The sequence below is a fragment of the Semicossyphus pulcher genome, unplaced genomic scaffold (assembly GCF_022749685.1).
Source record: "Semicossyphus pulcher isolate SPU_LCO1_2020_fin unplaced genomic scaffold, fSemPul1.0.p SCAF_3, whole genome shotgun sequence".
Lineage (NCBI taxonomy): Eukaryota > Metazoa > Chordata > Actinopteri > Labriformes > Labridae > Semicossyphus > Semicossyphus pulcher.
In genome coordinates this window covers 10326475-10349856 of record NW_027211704.1, presented here as the reverse complement: position 1 = coordinate 10349856, position 23382 = coordinate 10326475, and the positions used below count along the sequence as shown (strand labels likewise).

At 42.3% G+C, this 23382-nt stretch overlaps 1 protein-coding gene across 1 annotated transcript in view; it reads left to right on the top strand.

Annotated features, from left to right (window-relative positions):
* The window catches only part of ptprt (protein tyrosine phosphatase receptor type T), a 331706-nt gene that overhangs the window by 74726 nt on the left and 233598 nt on the right, over positions 1-23382 (top strand). The window contains exons 3-7 of the mRNA XM_069679080.1: positions 9538-9698; positions 10961-11071; positions 14749-14830; positions 16202-16317; positions 18145-18319. Coding sequence (XP_069535181.1) covers positions 9538-9698; positions 10961-11071; positions 14749-14830; positions 16202-16317; positions 18145-18319 — 645 coding nt within the window. The remainder of the gene's footprint in view (positions 1-9537; positions 9699-10960; positions 11072-14748; positions 14831-16201; positions 16318-18144; positions 18320-23382) is intronic.

Sequence of the window (23382 nt, the reverse complement as noted above, 5' to 3'; positions counted from 1 at the left end):
AAATAAATAAATCAGTAACAGTACAACATAAATTTAATATATAAATTAGAAGCGAAGTAGGACCCAGTATGGAGCCCTGTGGGACACCAAGCTAGAAGACACTCCATCGTCTCGGAGGCTTTCTGCATTCTGAGTAGTTTTCAAACAGTTTCTGTCTCACAATCTTATGTGAGCAAAGCTCTGTTAAAGTGTATGCACACTGGTCTCTAAGGGCAGCTACTGAGTGGACTGTAGTCAAAATATAAAGTGTTTTCACATGGAGTGTAAAAAATAAAACGTGTTTAAATAAATTCAATAGTAGAGATGACTATGGACGGACTGAGACAGTTTTCTGTTTGAAATGCATCTGTAGGTAATGAATAAAAGGTGCACAGAAACGGTAAAGAAAATATAGTGGTTGAATGTGTGCTATGTAGGGATGTAGATTTTATATACGGAGGAAAGAGACGTAAAGGCATACAAATGAACAAGTTTGGTAGAAAACCAAATGAGCAGGAGCAATCAGGGCATGAAGAGGACGATAACAACCCTGTGTGTGTGTGTGCGTGTGTTTATGCACCTGCATACAGTCCTATATCCCGCTGCCTGGATTAAACGACACATATTTTTGTGCGTGTGTGTGATGACGATGATGATGATGATGATGCAGGGCCATTACACATTCAGGACAGAGAACATATGGGTTCCAGCCCTCGTGTGTGAATGTGTGTGTGTATGTGTGGGACCTCGGGGGGAATTGGGTGTACTAAATGTGTGAAATGGGCCGAGGACCAATGTGATGTTTGTGAGTCTGACTCCAGTGATTCCCTCTGCAGCGCCTTTCATGATGAAGATGATGAAGATGAGTCATTTTAACGCGTGTATTTTTTCTGTGCGGCTCGAGTCATGTCTGCACCACAGCTGATGCTCCTGTATTGTCACTTCTTTCCTCCTCTCCTTTCCTTTCTCCCCCGCATGCTGCCTATTTCCTTTCCTTCCTTCCATTATTCTCTCCTTTTTTTTTAACTCTACTTCCTCATCATAATCACTAAAATATATTCTTATTTTTCATCTTTATCTCATTGTTTCACTCAATATTGAAGTCTCTCTCTTTCTCTCTGTCTGTTCCATCATTCTTTTCATCCTTGATTGAAAAACCGGTGTCGATTAGAGAAAGAAATAAACTCTTTTTCTGACTTACCAAGCTACCTGCTGCTACTAATGGAATAGAAATGACAGCTAGCACGTCCCCAAACGATCCTAAGTAGGAAGGTGGGATGATGTGTGTGTGTGTGTGTGTGTGCGTGTGTGTGTGCGCGCGATACCTTGTCTTTAACCAGCGTCCCACGCTTTTCATAACCAGTCTCCTGCTGCTGTAAAGGGACTCAGTAACTCCCCTGTCCTCCCACACACACCAAACACACACAAAATAGAAACACAGACGGTGACGCATTAACTGAGAAACACAGTCACACACAGGAGGGAAGTTTGGTGCACAATAAAGGATTGCTTTACCTTTGGTTGCACAGGAACGCTGTAAGATTACTTTCTCGCTGGTAAACTCCAATTCAATCACAAAAACCTGGGCCCTATTTTAACACATTTTTGAGTGTAAATATTTATAGTGCATGTCCTCAGTCTGCAACAGTGAAACAGCCTGTAATGGCTGCAACATAATCCTTGATGGATCAAAGTGCGTCCTCTAAAAGTTCTTGTTGTTTCCACTGACAGGCTCAGATTTTTTTTCTACGCATGTGACAACATCACAGAAATGATCCCTACAGAGATAGACCTTTTTGTTACAGAGGAAGATGATTTTTCTAAACACAAACAGACGTTACATCGCTCTCTTCAAACGCACCAGACTCCATTGACAAAAACAATGATTTTTACCTCACAGAACATACGAGTTCCTGGCCTACACCTGCTGCTTTTTTTGTGTTGATGTGCATGCTCAAAAATTGTGTTGGATCCAAACTAACCTTTGACAAAGCCATAGTAATAAGAACACAAACAAACAAAGCGATTAATGCAGTGGTTGACTAGCAACTCCTGAGTTCTGTGAAGTAAAATTACTGTTTTTGTGAATGGGGTCCGGTGTGTTTGAAGAGAGCGATGTAACATCCGTTTCTGGTTAAAAAATCATCTTCCTCTTTAACTAAAAGGTCTATCTCTGTAGGGATCCTTTCTGTAATGTTGTCGGACACAATCTGAGCCTGTCGGCGTGTGTGTTGGTTTTGGCAAGTTTATACTGTATAAGAAAAAAGGTGTAGTAGCATAGTAGATGCTGAAAAATACACACATTCATCATGGGTGGAGTCTCAGTTTAGTCAACATAACACATAATTCTGAAATTCTGCATTGATTGCATCAACATGTTTACACATTAAAATTGTAATTATCATGCTAAAATGCATATGCAACTCTCATTGAGCTCCTTTAGGCTGGTCGCAGTTAAAAAAGCGACACTACGTTCTCCTCCTGTGCATCCTGGGACTTCAGATTACGACTGATATGATACGCTTATCTAACCTTTTATATCAAATATGAAGTATCAAAGTTTCTATGATCCCTGAAAGTTTAAGCTCATGTGACATTTAGAGTATTTCAAAATGTTAAGAGATGCAAACGTAACTCAAGGCTGGTGATAAACAGAGCGGGAAAGGACGGATAAGTCCGACTGTAGAAGTAAAAACGGAGCTGAAAAGGGCTAAAAGAGTGTGTGTGGCGTAAATGTTCAGCCACGGCACTCGCACTGTGACTGAGGTATTTATGTCTCAGGTATGTGTGTGTGTGTGTGTGTGTGTGTGTGTGTGTGTGTGTGTGTGTGTGTGTGTGTTGTAGAAGGAAATGAGAAAAACTGGTTAACAGGAGGGTTTTCTGAGATCAATACTAAAGGTGGGTCACACAGATCAATAGTAATAGTCTGGCCAGTTTACACACAACACACACAGCACAGTACACACTCAGCAGGTTCACTATGAGCACACATTAACTGCAGCACACACACACGAAAAACAAACATGCACATAAACTAGAACATTTGCATCAGACGTGGTGTACTATCTGAATTTTTGTGGACCCCGGAGATCGAATCCGCATTTATTTCGTCACAGGCATGTTGGTCGTACATTTTTGCTCTCATATTTGATGCATAAAAATCCCAAGTCAAAACTCCACTCCAGCTGGAGTTTTGGGCTGATTTATACCCAATTTAATTTTGTTTCTGGCCCGTGGTCGGTACCGATGATCTGGTAATGTGAAGGGTTTACAGATACAGTCTTAAAAATGCCCAAATAGCTTGCAGTCTCATCAGAGCCATGTTTCATATTTAGGATTTAAAGTCTGCACGATTACGTCACTACTTTCCGAGGGGGAGCCACTGCAAGAAGGCAGCAGAGCTGCTGACAGTAGCTGTGTCTTAATTCAAGGATGGAAGGATGCACCTGATGGATCCTTCGTGGCCCGGAAAAAAAGGAGGACGCATTTGTCTGAAGGAGCCTTCGAAATTGGACGGCCTTTCGACGCGACGCAATCGGCCTTCAAGTACATCCTTCGAAGGATGCAGCCCCAAGCTTGCTTCCAAGCAAAAGTAAACATTCTAGCAATGAGGCTAACGCTAGCTAGCATACTACTGCTGACAGAAGTAAACATCCGGTGCCTGTTGGAGTCGCTCCTCGTCGTCTTGGTGTCTTTTATTTATTGTATTTGATATCATTTACCTTTTTCAATTGTCTTTTTTATTTAAGTAGTTTGTTAACTTTTCTTGCTTTAAAGAAGATTGAGCCCCGAACTTTCATCGTGCTGTATTTTTTGGAGCTATCTGGCACTTTCGTTTCCTTCGGGATTAATAAAGTTTCATCTTATCTTATCTGAAACCCTCTCCGGAACAATCTGACATCCACTTCTCACTCAAGAGTAGATTTTTACCACGTCTCCTCAAACATGTTTTTCCTCCAGACACGTTCAGCTTTAGTTTTGTCTCCCTGCAGAGCATCACTACGGCAGGCCGGAGACAGTCTCTGTTCACACCTGCTTCCCTCCGAGATCATCTGAGATTATAGAAGGTCACGTATCCCATTTTTAAATTGGTTAGGATTTAAAAAGCCGAGGCTTTACTTCATCAAAATTTTTAGATTGAATGTTTAGTTTGGCACAAAGCGTGCAAAGGCTGATGGGAACTTTTGTGGTTTTAAGGTTTAAATGCTCCGTGTTTAAAAGTTGTCACCAAGTGTTAGAGTATCAACGATTCAGCACTGGCTATATAAACACAGTTGTAACACTTCATTTGCATAGTGACATGTTTGGAGGTGTGAACTCCTGAAATCGCTGAAATCACACTGCTGTCTCCGTGAGAAACGATCTGCATTTTGAACCTTTCTTTCCTTCAGACTGTGCTGCAGCTCCTCCGCAGCTGCTGGAGGTTAAATGCTTTGCTCAAAGGAACTACGTATGTGGCTAAAAAGACTCGTATGAGGCTCCTCCTGCTGCTGTTTGGCGCACACTGCTCAGAAAAAAGAACAAATTCTCCACAGTGTTGGTGAAAACAGCTGGTCTCGTGTGGCAGAGTGTGCTGGAACGTTTGTTGCTCTGAGTTGACCCACTTATTTTGACGTGTGTGTGTGTGTGTGTGTGTGTGTGTGTGTGTGTGTGTGTGTGTGACAACATGGAAGACAGATTCATCAGTTTTTCTCACGTTAGCAGATTGCACCTCTCTGACCTCACAGCTGGGAGACAATGTGTGAAATGATTCTCGTGTGTGGTTGTTGTTCTGTGTGAGACCGAGTGTCACTTTATGAAGGCATGTTTTTCATCGTATGGAGATGGATCTGTGTGATGTTTCATTTTCTGACGGGTCTGTTTTGCATGTAAAGGATGTTAATGCAGCTGTTTGTTATTGTGTCATTGGTGTACACATGTGAGAATCCAGAGTACACACATTCTTTACCCAGGCTGTGAAACGTCCTCACAGTACAAAGTAAGACGTGTCCCTCAAGCGGCTGTTTCTGTGCTAAGCTAACTGAAACTCACCTCGTATTGGAGACTATTAAACAGAAATCATGTGAACTTCAAATCAAAGAACAATACAGTGCTAATAATGAACATTAAGTTTGCTCCGATGTGTAAATCAGTTCTCGCTGCTGCTCGTCGGCTATGTTGGCTGCTCCACTTTCATCCATGCGGCTCCAAGTTCTCCCTGTCGCTCACAGACATCTCATTCACTAGACGCTTGGAAGTCCCGCCCTCTACGCTAGGTCTGGGTAACAAACATCACACTTATTGTGTGGGTGTCGAGTTGATCCAAGGTAACTCTATTGAAAAAGAGAATTTAAAATGAAACAAATCATTTTACAAAGAGATTTAAAGAGAACAAAGGGCAGAAAAATAAAGATTATAAATGTAGAGCAGTGAGGGGAGAATCCTGTGTGTGTGTGCGTGTGTGTGTGTGCAGGTGTGAATAAGAAATGTAATCAGGCTGGTTCACTGTGGAAGGACCCGGTTAGAGACCCCGGCTAGATTACTTTAACACACACCTTTACAGATGCACACACACACACACACACACACACACACAGTCGGCATGCACACAGAAAGCATCATTTTACTTCAGTAATAAGACACACTCCTCCTCTGCCGGGCAGCCACACACTAATACACCCTCAACAATATCAATACACACACACACACACACACACACACACACACACACACACACACACACACACACACACATACACACACACACACACACACAAATACAGTACGCACACACACTCAATCACAGTCTCAGTGAAACACACACACACACACACACACACACACACACACACACACACACTGCTGCTGTGGATTAGATCCATTTAGCCCAGGTAGACATGATGGATGAAATCTCTTTTAGCCACCTGTTTGTGTTTACAAAAACGTGTGTGTGTGTGTGTGTGTGTGTGTGTGTGCTCCACTAGGTAAAGCGTACAGTACATTTCAGGTTTCAGATTGAATGCTTATTATTCTTATTCAATCCTGTATTTAAACAGGTGTTCTCATTGAGACTTGGAGCTATTTTGAAGAGAGGCCTGTGTACAAAAATCAACTTTCAAACTCCCTCACAGATGATTTATGGATGTATTTAACATTTTCAGAGTTCGGGAAAGCACGAGTGAGATTGTAAATATAAACCTTCAACTTTAGAAAATGTTCAAAGAAATCAGAATATGTAACGTTGTTTTTAAGTTATGTTAATGTACTTTAATACACTTTATGTATTTGTAATAATAAAGCCTGTGAGGTATAAAACAGTGTCATCTGCATACAAATTGATTTTACAGTTTAGGCTTGTTTGACTACATGTTTTTGGTGAATATTAGGGTTATTGATTAACTGATATTGTTTGATAGATAAATACTTATTAAGTCTGAAATGTTTCTTGCATCACAGAAGCTCTATTAGAAACATAAAAGTTAAGGACAGGATACAAAATACACACATTTAACATAACATTTCATAACAGAAGGCAGTTGTCAGGGCCCGTTCACGTACTTTAGATCTGGGATTTAACTCGATATTTGATGTTGGGATAGACAGGTAAACTAAAGAGTGCTTAAGTCCGAACTTATTAAACCCTGGGACCCTGACCTTTGTAGCCAATTGGTGTTACAGTACTGTAGGACGCTCAGAATCACTGACGTAAAAAACTAAAGAAGAATTTGTTTACTCGCCCCAAACGATCTCAGTCGGCGAAGGAAATAGATTATTTGTTTTGTCTTTTTGCAGACAAATTCAATGTGGTCTGAGTTTAAGTTACAGAAAGAGTTTGTGTGTTTGAATTTGTGTGTAAAAAGATGATACAAACATATTTATTCATGCAATATGCCTCTAAATAAAAACGTAATTGTTCGTTGAACTTCTCAAATATAATCATAATATTATAAATATATAAAAGGTTTGTAATAATGCGTTCTAATCGTCTCCGGTCACTCGGGCAGAAGGGTGTGGAGGGTTTTAAAAGTGGACAGAGGAAAGACCACGAGAGTCTCTATGTATGTTTTGCAGTTTGCTTTCACATCTCTCGACCAAGCTTTTGCAACAATTAAAATGTATGTTTGCGTACTTTGAAGGGGAAACACAGGAATCCTTCTGCTCTCTTCAGGATTATACTTGAGTATCACGTGTTTGTGTGTGTGTGTTATTGTGGCTCAAAGTTTTCTTCTTCTGTACATTCCCCTTCTCTTCAAAAGTCACTGCGCTGCCCTTTAAAACCAAAATGTCACCATGTGCAGGCTAAAGTTTCTGCTATTATGCATCAGTAGCTGAATGAACAAATTTATCAAATGCATTCTATCGTCTTTTTACTTGACTTTTACACTTTTCCTTTTTGTTACTTGCATGTAAGATAAAAAAAAGCAGAGTAGATTCAACAGCACGTGTGTTTCCACAGTTTCAGCATCATTACAAACAGACAACAGAGATATACAGAAACTCATTTATTCAGTATCTTTCACACCTGTGCAGCAGAGTGAGCATGCACACAGACACTGTTAGACCTGCAGTCACACCTGCTTGATTCAGTATCTCTCCTCTCTCCAAACAGTCTCCCAGTCACTCTAACTCTCAGCCCGGCTGATGGCAGTCGGCCAAATGGAGCCGGCCGCCCCATAAAAGCTCCATCCTGTGCCATAAAGCAGAGACTAAAACACACTTAAACCTCGAGTCGACAGAGAAAATGTGTTTTATGTTGTGGTTCAGAACCCTCAGGGCGTGCAGACATTAAGACGTTGATATACGGCTCGGGTGCATGAAAGAGCTGGAGGTGTTTTTGCTGCATAAAGCTGAATGTCACACAAACCTGGCTGATCATTCCTGCAGCAAACGAGAGCTTTATTTACGACTCGAGCGAACTATATCAACAGCAGATCTCTGACAGAGTGCAAAGTTTGAAGAAATGTGCAGAAATCAGGAAGTAGCTGATCCCAACTTCAACAGGAAGGATGGCATAGAAACTCCTCTGAGCTGCTTCGAAACACAAACAACAGTTTTACAACCTGCTGATCAGTGGCACTAAATAAAGACAGAACAAGATGTAGAGATAGATAGAAGTCGTGTGAAGTGATGCAACTGTGGATGAAGAACACAACAAAACCAATTTCTCTACCAGGATTGCAAATGTACGATTCATTCCACTGTAAAAGGAAAAACTAACTGTGTCAGACTTTCTTATTTTTTGATGTTTATCTGTCAAAAAACAAGAAACACGTCTAAAGTTCACACTCAAATGAAGCTTGCTAAGAAACATGTAGTTTAGTGGATGTGCAATGCGAATAAATACAGTCATGGTCTAGAGACAGCTGCAGTTTGTGTAGGTTTACACACTGCCTCTGTTATGTTGAGGAAGAAGATCATTGTTTGGTTTTAGTACTGATGTAACTAAAGTAGTATGAAATGAATTTACATTACATAACTTACATTCTAACATAAGTACATTATGTAACTGTCACATTCTCCAACCAACAACAACTGTCGGGTCAGTGTGCACTGACAGTCTGTGTTTGTCGGATGGAGTTGTTTGAGTTTGACATGTCCTGTCGGGTTTGGTGGAAAGCAGACCAATGTGCGCCTTTCCCCAACATACCACAACATTGCGTTCCCTTGACAACTAGTGTATACTTGCGTGCGGAACATCAGTACAAACGACTCATTTTATGTTGCAGAGCGTCTCGCGTTTTTCCGCTCTGTGCACCTCACGTTTTTGAGGAAAAGCCCGATGTCATGGGCGTTTTTTCTCATTATCCAATCGTAAGAAAGGAGAGGCGGGCCTTCTGTTAGTTTACAATACAACGGTTAGGTTAATGACAGCTAATGATTCGGTTGTTGCCTTAACAACAGTAAAAAAAAAAATATTATTATTCAAGGCATTATAAAAACAATGAAGGAATCGTGTCCTGGCGTTAGCAACGGCTCTATACATGAAAATTGCATCCTCGAAAAATGAAAGCATTAGCATCTCCTCCGCCATTGTTGTTGACAAAGTTGATATTAGAAGTCCCGCCCCTTCTTGATTTTCATTGGTTGGTGAGGGAGAAGTGACACTGACAAGACAATAGGAGCTGCCGGCGCAAACAACACCGTTAGTGGACACAGGCCCTAATACTGGCTCAACTTCTACACATCAGCAAAAAAGAAGCAAAAGATCAGTGTCAATAGATGGCCATAAATTAGGTACCTCCAGCATCACGTTTGGCACAGAGCCTTTGACCAAGCTGCTGTATTAGACTTTGTAATACTAACGTGATCAGGGTCATGATGCCCTTGTAGCTTATTACATCGTAAACACTTTCTACACTTCCTGTGTCCCTTTAGTCTCAAAGGAACACAGCATTTATATCAACATCTGCTCATGTTCTGAAGGATATTTTCATGCACACAAAAATCTATGAGCAGGTTGAATGTGAAGAGCACTAAATCGTGTTCAGACACTCAATCAGGTGTGAACCGACAGGAAACACATTTAAGTTCGCTTGTGATCCACCTCTGATCGTCTTCTTCTCGTCTGTGTGTCTGCAGGTTCCTTCATGGTGGTGAACGCATCGGGCCGGGCGTCGGGGCAGAAGGCTCACCTCTACATGCCCACCCTGAAGGAGAACGACACCCACTGCATCGACTTCCTGTACTCGCTGTCCAGCCGGGACGGAGCCAGCCCGGGCACACTCAATGTCTACATCAAGGTGTGTGTGCATGTGCGTGTGTGTGTGTGTGAGTGACAGACAGAGGGAGATTGATTGAAAGATGAACTGATAGACTGAACAGACTAAACAGGTAAACAAACAAACAGAGCTCTGTTCTCTGTCAGGGAGGGGGGGAGTTAGCCCAGGGGCTTTCACTGTTTGTGCAGCAGTGTGTGTGTGTGTGTTTTATATCATGCTCTAAGGTCACTGATGGACGGATGTGCAGAATCAAGAGTAAAGAGGGTCAGGAGGTAGCTGAGGATGGAGGGTGGAGGGACTGGGGGATTGTAAAGATGGATGACTGATTGACAAATTTAGCAAGGAAGGGGATTAACAAAGCACTAATGGAGAATCCTCATGTGAAGGAAACAACATCTAAATAACTTAAAAATTGTCAGAATGATTAAGAAATCAATATTATATAATAATTAATACCAAACCAAGAACACCATGATGAAGTTTTCGCCTTGTGGCCATAAACTTTAATTATAAGCTTAATTAATAAAAGTTTTTTGTTTAAGGGGTCCTATTGAAGTGGCAAAAACCTTAAAAGTAAGGTCTGTCCTGTAACCTCTCTTCCACCATGTTTTGCCACATGGAGAGTATGGTTGCAGTCTGTTAGACGTGCACACTTCTTTCTCCAAAGATAAATCCAGTGAGAGTGATCTGAGTCTTCACAGCTGCGTTAAATTTTATTGCAAAAACAAGCAAAATATGAAAAACAATATGCATTGGCTTTAATGTCCATATTTTGAACTGTAGATCTGTTGCAGATATCCGCTGTGACCCGTCTTCCCTCATGATGCGCCGTGCACACCAAAATTAGATACACACATATTTGCAGACACATAAAAAGCAGAGTAGCAAAAGCAAATATCAATAAAGAGTGTCAATAAATATAAACTAAAATGCAGTAATGATACGGTGCTATAAATAGATTCTTTAACACTATAAGTGTGTTTATCCAGCTGTAAAGATGTGTGAAGTGCTACTGAATTTATAAGAAACTGTCAATGGGAAAAGCCAATGAATTGTTATTGGTGAGCAATGTGGTTTATGGGTAATGTAGTCCCAGTAGCAGTGTGAATGTCGCCACAGAAGCTCCTAAATTATGTAATTCCATTCATACATTTATAAGATATTAAAAATGACACCTTAACTTGTTATCTCCAGTTTCAATCTCTGATACCTGTAGACGCCCTGTTACTCCTTCCACCTCTTGAATGTCGTCTTATTATTTCCTCTCTGTTCTGTACCTGCAGGTGAACGGAGGAGCTCAGGGTAACCCAGTGTGGAACGCTTCTGACACCGTTACTGAAGGCTGGGTGAAGGCCGAGCTCGCCATCTCTACATTCTGGCCCAACTCCTATCAGGTAACACACACACACACACACAGGCTTTTCTGTCTTTGCTAGCATCCATTTATATCATCACTGAAAAAAGCTCTTTGCAGTGCAGCTTACAGAGTCTGCTGACGTCTTTATGTTGCATCTGCGATAGAGGAACCAAACTCCATTCAAAAAACAAGCATTTTGACTTTCCTGCCTGAGTGTTGAAAATTCAACACAAATCAGCCTTAATTTAAATTAACAGATAATAAATGGTACAATGGTGATCACGTTATAAAACAATAGTTAGATCAGTTAAACTGTGACAGTTGGAGAGAGTTTCGGATATGACAAACGCCTCTCTCCCTAGGTGTACTCCTTTAATATTGTAGGACAAACTGTGGCCTTTTAATGACTCTTAGTGCGTCTGTCTTTGTGTGTGGGCATGTGCGTGTGTCGGCCTGTTTAAGGTGCGGGGACCCTGCTGGGTTGTTTTATTGAGGTAGCGCAGCAGCGACAGTGTTTTACCTAATGACTGAGCCGCGTTCGGTAAATGAAGGCACCCTGCGACGCACACACACATCAGAGGCTCAGAAGAATACAAAGTGCTTTAAATGTGTGCTTGCCTCCCTAATGAGGAGTCACCTCCCAGGGAGCAGTGACGCTTTCTTTTGTCAAACAGGACAAAAACATGCTCATATGAAAGGAACGACGACTGTCAGGCAGGGACAAACTTTTACTATTGTTCTCATGTGTTGTTTTTTAGTTGAAAGTGAAAATATTTGTGTTTTTGCTGATAACTGACAAAAGAACACATTTGTTGGTGCAGACACAATGTTTTTATATTATCTTTGCATGTTTCACTTAATTTGATACAGTTTTGGGTGATGATGGTATTTTTATCCTCAGTGGACAAATCCCCGCCAAAACTGTGAATTCTCCCGATAAGAAAAACACAGAGGAGAGGGAATCATGCAGCTAATGTAGAGATACAAAGTTCTGTTTATTTTCAGCTTTTTCGCTGAAATGAAAGTTCAAACAGAAGACCATAACATATGACGGGGTCAGGCACTGGATTAGAGCCTAAGACCCTACACTTTCAACTCGAACTTTTTTTTTGCCTGAATGTCCCTAAATTTATATGTTTTTATGTACAAGCTGGTTCAAACCAAATACCCCTTGTGGAATGAATTAATTTGTTTGTTTGATTAATTGATTGAACACTTAAGGATGTATCATTAGAAACAAGTATTAAAAACATTGCTTGAAACCGCAGTTGGGAATGGATGGGAAATTGCTAAATTTTTTCTTTGCTAATCCAATATCCAGGAAAATATCTGTAAATGATTTGAAACATATGATTAAACAGATGTCTAAAGTCATATTTCTTTTAAGAAACATTATGGGAGATCATGTATCAGGAGTTACCTTTTGGGGTTCCACAGGGATGCTACCTCGGTCCTCTGCTTTTAGGGGGGATTTTTTATCAAAGAAAAGAAGTTTAAATTACACACTTATGCTGATGACACACAGCTGTATATATCAAACAAATGCCAAACCCTCTGCAGTTTAACACCATGGTTTGATTGAAGTCAAAAGGTGAATGTTGGCCCGTTTTTTAAATTAAATGGCGAGTAAACAAATTTTATTGGTTGATCCATAATCAAAAAGAGGACTAGATTTAGACTTTAATTTTAAATCCCTCGCAAAGTAGATGATTTAACATTTAACTGAGTACATAATAGGCCCCAAATAACGAAAAATTGCAGTAGATATAGAACATACAGATGAAAAAAGAAAGTGATTGGAGCAAAAAAATCTGAATTTTCCACACAAAGACCTGTCCTGACTTCTTGACACTTGACGTGTGTGCAGGAGAGGGGGATTTATATTTTGAGGAAAAGAAAGAGAGTAAAGTTTTCCCAAAAGTCTTTAGTATTCAGAGCGAGTCCGAGCTTACACTGTGGAGAATCCTGACAAGTTCAGCACAGAGGTTTGTGTAAGTGTGTGTGTGTGTGTGTGCGTGTGTTTGTGTATGAGTATTTATGTGCAGGTCAGAGGTGCATGGCCCCCTGACAGCCCTCCTGACATCCTGTCACCCTGAGAGTGTGTGCAGAGTCTGTGGGAGAGAAAATGTATGAAATAACAGAAAAATAAAGGGATGACGTTACGGGAGGGAAACGGAGAAAGTCCCAGAGGAAGAAGAGAATAAATAGAAAGAAAAGAGAGAACAGAAAGGAGGAGGTCTGCGTAAAAAAAGAAAGAGGAAGAAGGGAAGGATGAAGAGGAGGAGGAGGAACAGCATGTGTGGTTGGCATAAGGAGGGAGACAGAAGGATGAAGGGATGAAGTGAAGAGAGGAAGAGTTGCTTTCAGTGGAAGACTCCCGCAGGGTTTACATATGAGCTTTGCAGGGGCGTCAAGATGGTACAGTCTGGAAGAGAGTTTTTCTTTTTTTCTTGTGTACAGAGTCGTTCTTTCTCTCTCTCTCTCTTTTCTTTTGGTCTGTGGGACAGTTTGTGCTTTACTGACGTCTTTCAGGGAGCGTTTCACCGAACACATGTTCATTTATGTTTTTCTTTTGGTAGAAATTGAAATAAAAAAACAGGTTAAGCTGCTGAACTTCCCTTTTTGGTCGAACACATCACTCCGGTCCTCAAAACACTTACAAAACAGAACCACTTTGAAAATATTATTAGTCCATAAAGCACTCGATGGTTCAGCTCCTGAGTATATTTCTGCTCACTGTTCCGGCCCCTCATCATCAGGCAGAGGTTTTTTAGCCGTACCCAGAATAAGATCTATGTCTTTCGAGGGGGCCTGTGTTACTGTGGTCTATTTGGATGCTTTTCAAAATATGTGAGACTATGAATCCATTATTTTTTCTTTAAAAGATAAAAGCCTAGTCGACACTAAGAGATGTTTAAAATCTTAACAGATGAGAGAGCCCACATGATGACAGATAATGATAGTTTGAACAGTTTTGTTCCTGTAGTGTGTGGAGAGCAACAATATGAGCCAAACAGCACACCACACACTAACAGATTGTGTGAGTGAGTCCAACTCTCACAGCTGGAAATCTCACTAAATCTCTTGCGCTCAAACGAGACTTTATAGTAAACAAACATGGCGGACGACGGGCAGGAAGAATTGGTGATGATAGAAAAAATAACAAACTGTGGATGAAGTGGTGGAGACGGCGTGAACATGGGCTGTACATTTTACTCTATGCTTCACGTTTGCTTTTGTCGCCATGGCTGCAGTTGTTGTGCTTCCTCCTTCAGTCAGCCCGCTTCCTGATTGGCTATCGTTTGGTTACACGTGACGATCCACAGAGAGTGCGCTCGGCTGTCCTCAGGTCATATATATTAAACGTGTTTGATATTTATGATTTGAAATCGGTGCGGCCACAACGTAAAATCACACTTAACATCCCTAACACCACAGAAGTATCTAGAGAGGTCATCTTTAGAACCATTGAAACATCAGGACTTTGCTGACTTTTGTCTGAAGGGGGGAATCAGGCCCAAAATCGTCCCCATTATCTTGTAGAGTGCACCCAGCTTAGAAATAACTTTTACAGACGTGTTGCTGTGGTTTTTGTTTTGCTTATTCTGCTCTGTTTTTGTCTGGTGTTTTGTAAGTGTGGATTCATTTTTAAATGAATAATGATTGTGGCCTCTCCCTCTCTCTCTCTCTCTCTCTTCCTTCCTCCCCTCTCAGGTAATATTTGAAGCAGTTTCGGTTCAGGGCCATCCAGGTTTCATCGCCATCGACGACATACGAGTTCTGGCTCATCCTTGCCGTAAGTTATTTCGTGTGTGTGTGTGTGTGTGTGTGTGTGTGTGTTCTTTGTAATGGTTGACCCTGCACAACTGTAGCCCTACTGAGCATCATCTGTTTTATAGCTCTCTCTCTCTCTCTCACTCACACACACACACACACACACACTAAGGCTGTGTAACGGACAGATTGTGAGGCAGCAGACAGATTGCAGAGAGCGGAGAAGAAGGTCCAAACTCAGGGTCTTCATCACTCAAACCTGACAGAAACACTTTGCTTCACAAAACTCTGAGTGCTTACTGCAACACTCCGTGGCCTCCTTCCCTCCCTCTGTCTGCTCGCTGAGACTCTGTCTCAGTCTGCTGTCTGCTCTTCTGTTTGTTTGTGTTGGAGCCAAGATTATGATTTTATCATTCATAAATTTATTGAAAAAAGGGGAAATCAGTTGTTGAATGCTGCTAATGAAGCATTGTTTGGCTGTAATCATATCAGCTCTTTAATAATCAGCTCTTTGTCTTTGGTTTGTTGCGTCTATATCAACCTTTGTAATACAAATAATACTAATAAGCTTTTTTCATGGAGCACTTCTTAAGCAGCCAAAAAAGAGAAGTCATAAATAACTCAAGTTTTAATAATCAATATAAATACAGTGTTGGCAAAGACATAGGGAATGTAGGGAATGTTTTTATTTGGGAGAGAGGGAAAGAGACAGTCGCTCACTGGTCTCAATGCCGGGTCAAAGTCACCAAAAGTGTTGCTGCCTTAAGCCGCTTTCCCACTGGTAAAAAAACCTACTAACACTCTGCTTTTTTGCTTAATGGGAACGGTTACAATCAGCATTCAGACCCAGGTCAAATGAATCTGCAGTTGACCCTGGTAATTATCGCCTCGGCTCCGATCGGCATTGATGGGAACACAAAACCTGTGTCGACACGTTAATCTCCGCCCCCTTTCCAGAGCGATGCTATGCTCCGACTTCATGCGACTCCTTGTCCTCTCAGCTACAAATTCTGCCCGTCTCCGTTTGAGCAGCGCTCGAACATCCTTCCAAATTTGTCTGCACCGATTCTGATAAACAGACTGAATGAGTAATAGATACAATAAAGACCTAACCACCGTTTTGGGCGCATTTGTGACGACAGATGGTGACGCAGCAGGAGTATACTTCACTTGCAATGGGAAAAGAAACAATCAGCATCTATAAGCGGATCTTGTTGGGTCTGAAAAACCTGCGTCAGCACGCTAATTTAGTTGGGAATGGGGTACTATTATCTGTCTGCCCGTTCACTTTCTTAGCAATTACATGATTGATGCAACAAAATAAATCTCTCTTTCCCTTAGTTCTACACAATATTCTTGTTTACTTAGTGTCTGTTTCCTGTTTCTGTTGCAGGTAAAGCGCCTCACTTCCTGCGTCTGCAGAACGTGGAGGTCAACGTGGGTCAGAATGCGACCTTTCAGTGCACGGCAGGAGGGAAGTGGTCCCAGCACGACAAACTGTGGCTGCAGGTCAGTGTCTTCTCATCAGGAAATATGTGCGTGAATAAAACATTCAGGAAGTGTTTAGAGGAAGGTCAGAGTGTCGTAGACGTTCAATAATTATAAAACTGTGATAATTGACATGTAAGCCCCGGTGGCACGGGGAGATTTTCACTGTGTGATCGATTGAGAAATCCAATATTCCGTTGAATAAGTTGTGTTGAAATAAATATATAAGGGCTGATGTTGCAACTACAGGTATGAATAATTTATACCATTTTATTAGAAAATATAATAAAAATGTAAGAACACTGTGGCAAACATCCCCAGCCATCCCAGCTCTATTTCAGGATTGATTAAAAGTCCTTGTTCAGCTCCGCACCGATGACTCCATCTCTGAACAAGTGACGAGAGCGTGTGTATCTGTGTGTGTGTGTGTGTGTGTGTGTGTGTGCTCGTGCTAGTTTAAATTCAGGTGCACTTGCATGTTTTCACTGTATGTACACCTCTGAGAGCGCTGCTGTGTACAGTAATGACATTTGCAATGGAGAGCAGTGACCCGACTGACTGCAGGTCCGTTGGTTGAAGCATGTTTCTCCAAACAGGCGGATAATTCTACAGCGGTAAAGAAGATTGGATCTGGAGATGTGGGAATTATATGCAAAGAAGAGTGGAAGACTTTTTCGTTCCATGTCTGAACTGTTTCCTGTCACACCTTTGAAATCAATGCAGCTCGTTACTGTGTCCTTTATGGATGCACGTCTTTGGTGTCCATCATAGAAATCCTGGTACTGATCCGAGCTAACAGCTCAGCAAACTGGGCACTGGTCAGTTGGTTGATTGGTTTTCTGACACATTTGGAAGGTGGGATATTTGCAGGTTGTGTTTTTAACCAAAGAAAAACACAAATGATCCTGCAGGCAAAAACACACCACGAGAAAACCTGTCGTTTGGAAAGGTTACACTTTTTAAAACTAATTTTCAAATGCACCAGATTTCCTTCATGATAGAAACCACCACAGCTCAGAGTCAAGCCCAGTGTTAGATTACAAATTCATATACGCTTCTACATTGTAATATCCGGGTGAAAGTCTGAAAAGAATGGGCCGTTTACTGGGCTTGGAAAATCTTAGAAGGAGAAACTGTCCTGTCACATAATGGGAAGTGTTTGATCTAAGCCAGGGGTCTCCAACTCCACTCCTGGAGAGCTAGCTTCCTGCATGTATTAGGTTTCTCCGTACTCTAACACACCTGATTTGAATGATCTGCTCGTTATCAACCAACTGAAGCGTCTCAGGGGATTGATAACGAGCAAAACATTCGAATCAGGTGTGTTAGAGTACAGAGAAACCTAAAACATGCAGGAAGGTAGCTCTCTGAGATCCCTGATCTAAGTTGTGTCCCGATTAAGTGGCTGCATCCTTTGAAGGATGTATTTGAAGGCTGATTGCACAGCGGTGCATTGAAGCGTCCTCCTTTCCCCGGGCCCAACAAATCCCAAGATTCATTGCGGGCCAATTCAAACGAGATGGTGGACTCTTAAGCGGTCAGGGAATACACTTTAAATGTAAAAGATTTGGGTTTTAACTCAATCGAATAGCTAGCGATACAAATATTTGAAACAAATTCTCTTTAAGTTACATGACATTATGTTAGCTAGTTAGCCCCCTAAGTACCTGTTGCTAAGCAACAGGAGCAGTGTTTGGTGATACAAAGGTAAGGGCGGGAACAGCTTGTGATGCAAACAGGAAATCCTCCGTTGACCAGACCGTCTCATTTCAGTGTGGCCTTAGTGTCTACATGGGCGACGCATCCTTAGTTGAATAACTGAACCTTCTTCTCTTTCCCATCATGCAGCAGTGGAACGGTAAGGACACAGCGCTGATGGTGACCAGAGTGGTGAACCACCGTCGTTTCTCTGCGACCGTCAGCGTCGGCGACACATCGCAGCGCAGCACCAGCCGCTACCGCTGCGTCATCCGCTCGGACGGCGGGTCGGGGGTGTCCAACTACGCCGACCTCATCGTCAAAGGTACGTTCTGCTGTTTCACACAAGTGGAGCTACCGGTCTCTTGAAAAGCGCGGCGCTTGTGATGGATTTCGATGTGTGAAGAAGAGCAGAGCTTGACAAATCTCGTCAGCGAGGATGCTTGAAAATAGGACAACTTCTTTAAAGTAGGGGAGTGAGAAACAAGCCTGGGCTGTGGTGTGTGTGTGTGTGTGCGGCTGTTGCTCATTAGCGCTGTGAGAATGCTGAGGACTGAATACTGAGCAGACTTCAGAGCAGTGACTAGAACCCACAATGAGCCCTCTTTCACTGCGTCTCTGTCTGTCTCTGTCAGCCTTTGAGCTCATTTTCTACCCGTGTTTCTGCGTCTGCATCTTCCCTCCCTTCCTCTCATGTCCACACGCACACATGCTGTGTTGACAAGCACTGTTTAAAACCACAGAAGTCTAGTTTGAAATTCTGCTCAAGACTCAAAACTTTCCAGAGATACCAAAAAGGAGGATATAGCTATAACATGTTGCACTGTAATCAATTTATAATGTGATTTAAGGGAGTATAGCTCAGTGAAGAAGTGCAGGAACAAGCAGAGAGTACATGATGTTGATGTTTAAACTACTTGAAATGAAACATAATTGGAGCATTTAAATATAAGTGGTCAGTCTTATTAAAATGGACCTCCAGCAGGCAGAGATCCTCCATGCACAGTCCTGCTTAAACTGATGTAAAATATAAACTATGACAGCTATAGAAGAAGGTTCCTCTGTGCAACATAAAGCTCAGGCTTGTGTCACTTTAACTGTGCTGCCCAACAAATCCCCTCATTGACGACATTCAAATCCTGTAACGTGACGTGTCCGTCTCTGTGCTCACACTCAACACAGATCTGAAGCATTCTCTTTGATTCACCTTCCTGTAGTACATGTGAGCAACAGGAAGTGCAGTGCTGTCCTGCTCAGAAGGATTCTGATGAACTGAAGAGGGTGGGCTAATGTTGTTTAAGGCCTCTGATAGAATTACAGCATCACAGCGATCTGTTGCTGTCAGACGTAATTACATTCCTTCACCTCGACCAGTTTTTATCCTGCTCTGCCTCCACCTTCAGCTCACTTTACTCTGCGTGAGGATAAAGAAAAGTGCTATTTTTTTTAATCGGCGAACTTCTCTGGACAAATAGTGGTATAGTGATAGCTACATTGTTTAGCATAGTACTCTACATTCTCTTAAAATCCTTTATGCTACTGACTTTGGGTCCTTTAAATGTGTATCCCTGCACTTTAGCATATAACGCAGCAATCAACACCAATCAATGGTGGTGTCTCCTAGGGCTGCACAGTTAATCGAATATTAAGGCGTTTTCACATTACGTACGATTGCTTCATACTGTACCCGAGCACGGTTGCCCCTCCCCCCTCTCCCCTGCTGGTCAGCTTTCACATTAATCATTTCGTTCCATACCCGAGTACACTTGCGGTAGGACTCCGAAGCAGAAGGTGGCGGTAATGCAACTCAAAAACAAGGAGAAGAAGAAGAGTATCATCAACTACGTAACATTGTTTATGTTGTCGGTTAGCTTTCACACCGTACCTGAGTTCACATGGACCGTACTCGAGACCACCTTTTCATGTGGATCCGTACGGTAGACAGTGTTCACACTAATCAAACGAACCGGACTTTGGGGTCAACTGTGCACGGGCCCGGGTCCCTAATGGGAAAGCCCCCTTAATCTCAATAAAATTTTGCTGCATATCAAATTAAGCGCCTCCTGAACAACAGCCCCCCCCCCAGGGGGCAGATTGAGAGGTTTTGTCTTCTCTTTTGGGGGAGCCTGTCATGACGTTGCAGTGGCATTTTAGAATGGAAGAATAAACAACAGAGACCTTGTGTTTCGGTTTAACGGGTGACCGTGTTAACTGGCGACTTTCAGCCCAATGTCTGTGGTTGTCGTGGTTACAGCTGTTGAAAGACAGGAAGAGAATATGTAGCTGTCCTCATGAGTGCCTCTTGGTTATTTTTTATTACGATCTCAACATACTTCTCTGTTAACGTCATTGAAGTGTTGTTTGTGCAAACGTGTCATGAAGGCTACTGACGCTCAGTCGTGTTTTGAACGCTGCTTGTTGTTACACTAAAACAGGAAGAGCGAGTCGCTCAATAAACCGAAACACCGGTCCACTGAAACGGCTCGTCATCGCATCTTTTTTAGGTGTTTGAGGTTTAGAGTGATGTTAAGAAGAACAAACAATCAGCAAAGAGGTCATGAAACCTGTGTCTGTGCAGCAAAGCAACACAACTAACTTGTTCAAGCAGCTGAAAAGACAGCACCAAGCGCAGCGTGATGAGTGTATGAAGGCCAAGAGGAATAACGTCACTACTCCCCGTCCTTGTCCAACGTCAAGTCAGACATCCATAACAGACACGCTGTCCCCAAAGACACAAGATCCCAAAATACTTTCAGTTAAGTAGTTGGATGTCTGAGATGCATTTAGACAAATGTCTCCCTAAGTTATGTGAATCATGTTTATTTTTTATTTCTATTAAACATGAAATGATCCTGATGTGGTGCGAGGGGAATTGTTTGTTTCTAATGGAATTTAAACAGAATCAGTGAAATGAATTTAAATGTAGAAGCAGGCTGCCCTAAATTATGTCCTCAATGCATATTTTCTGTGAATTATGCCGTTAACCTTATGTGCTGTGAAGGATGTTTATTCTGGAGGGAGGCTGGAGTGTGTACGTGTACATGTGTGTGTGTGTGTGTGTGTGTGTGTGTGTGTGTGTGTGTGTGTGTGTGTGTGTGCCTGCTGTTTTGATTAGATGATAGTCCTGGGACTGAAACTGTCATTACCATCTGTTAGCAGAACACACACACTCCATACTCTTGACGTCCAAATGTGTGTGTGTGCTTCTTCCCCTTGTGAATGTGTCTCCTGGCATGTATGTGTTTCTCGTGTGTGTGTGTGTGTATGTGTGTGTGTGTGTGTGAAGCTCAGGTGCTGTCGGCCATGCATCATTTCAGGGGAATAGCTCGTGCCAACACATCGAAACAAGAGAGATATGCAAAAATCACATCCAGGAGCACACCTAGCAGCTCCTCGTGTGTGTGTGTGTGTGTGTGTGTATTGATAAGTTCGATTTGTGTATTATGGATGTTTTTCAGTCACTCATGTGTGGAGGGATCATCTGTCTGCAGCCGAATCTGTGCGTGTGTGTTTGTGTGTATTTGCCTTCTCATTTGTGCGTTAGTGTGTGAGGTGTCACGGTTAATCGTGTGTCCAAATTAATTTGTGTGTGCACGTTTGTGTGTGTGTGTTCTGCTGAGCTGCTAAGTGAAATCAGGGTTAATGAGTGTGTTGTTCAGCCAGGTGTGACCGGGGGAATCTGGAGAGAGACACTTGCCGTGTTACACTGCCCTCTCTTTGTGTGTGTGTGTGTGTGTGTCTAACGTGCTCATGCATGCATGTTAGCTAATCTGTGACACGACACTGCTGGCCGGCTGAACAGATGATGTCTTCCTTGCTGAATATCTGAAATAAAAAAACACATCAAAATGGAAACCTTCTGCTGGAGTTTAATGTCTTCAACCCGGCCTCCTTCAAAATTAAAGCCCCCGTGTTCAGCTGCTTTTAAATAAAGTGTTTGTTAGTAGAGAATCGAAGTAAAAGGAGCTTCATTCGGAGGTTTTCTCACGTGCGTGCAGCTTTTTTGGCAGTTTTTATGACAGATTTTGAACTCACATTTTGCTGAAATAAAAATGATTGACGTGAGATTCAAAGACAAAAACTTGCTCTTATTAAATAAAGCAGATGTTGATGTTTGGAGACAAAATTTGCTGTTGAAAAAAGGTCATACATGGTAGTATACATAGCATAAAGTCTGGTGATCTTATCGCGTCGACAGGCCTCTGATGATTGCCGTATAAATGTAGCGAAGAGGTGAAGTAGCTCTACAGGAAAAAGAAAAGAAAAGTAATTTGCAAAAGTCAGGAAATTACCCGCTGACATTTAAGGCAAGTTTCCCATAAGATACAGAAAAGTCTGCGCGCGCACACACGCAGATGTTCCTCTCTGCTCCTGTGTGCGTCTCGTATGTAAGTCTCTTGTCTAACAGATGCAGTCAAAGCCCCCGAGGGCAACAAGGTCTCTACCAAACCCCGGGCTGAGCTTGTGCGTGTGTGTGTGTGCGTGTGTGTGTGTGTGCGTGTGTGTGTGTGTGTGTGTGTGTGTGTGTGTGTGTCAGAGAGTGAGCGAGCTGCATGCTGACAGGTCTGTGTCTCGGGGAGTATGAATGTATTGGCTGCTTTTTGGGCTTTGTATCTGCACTCGTGTGTGTTTTTTTGTGTTGTTGTGTGTGGACATCGGGGCACCAGCGTGTGTGTGCTCTGTGTGTCAGAGATAAGGCTCAGTGGGGCGTAGCAGAGATCCGGGAGAGCCGCTGTCAGCCGCTGCCCTGCGGAAGCCATGCAGAGTGTGTTTGTTGTGTGTGTGTGTGTGTGTGTGTGTGTGTGTGTTGAATACTGCTACATCTTTTTAAGCCTCCCTTGGCGCTCGTGAAGCTGATTGTAGTCCAAGAATTAGACCCTGCAGAGCCGCCGCAGTCTCCTAGTGTGTGTGTGTGTGTTCGTGTGTGTGTGTGTGTGTAGAGCTTCCTGTTGGCTAAAGCTAGCTCCCCGGCTTTTTCTATGTGTCTGTTCCCTGATAAGTAAATCAATAGAAGAGTGGACAGCTCAGCCCGCAGTGTCAGATCTGTAGGAGCCCACTGACGCTCTGAACTCCCACTGGGTGTGAACACAACACAACCTCCAATTTAGAGAAATCACTGCTTGAAAAGTACGTTTGGCTTCCAAGGAAGGAGTTTTATTCCAAAATAAGATGTCACACATTCATAGAGAAGTCCCTCTTACCTCAGCCGAGCAGTTGAAGCGTAATATTGGAATACGTGATGCCGCGTTCTTAAAAGTTCCAGTCCTGTTACAGTTCAGTGGATTTCTCAATAAAAGCTGCAATCCAAAAGAAGGAAAGGAAAAGACATTAAAACAAACTGCAAATAGTTACAGAGTTCTGTAAAGCCGTTTTCCCACTGGTCAAACA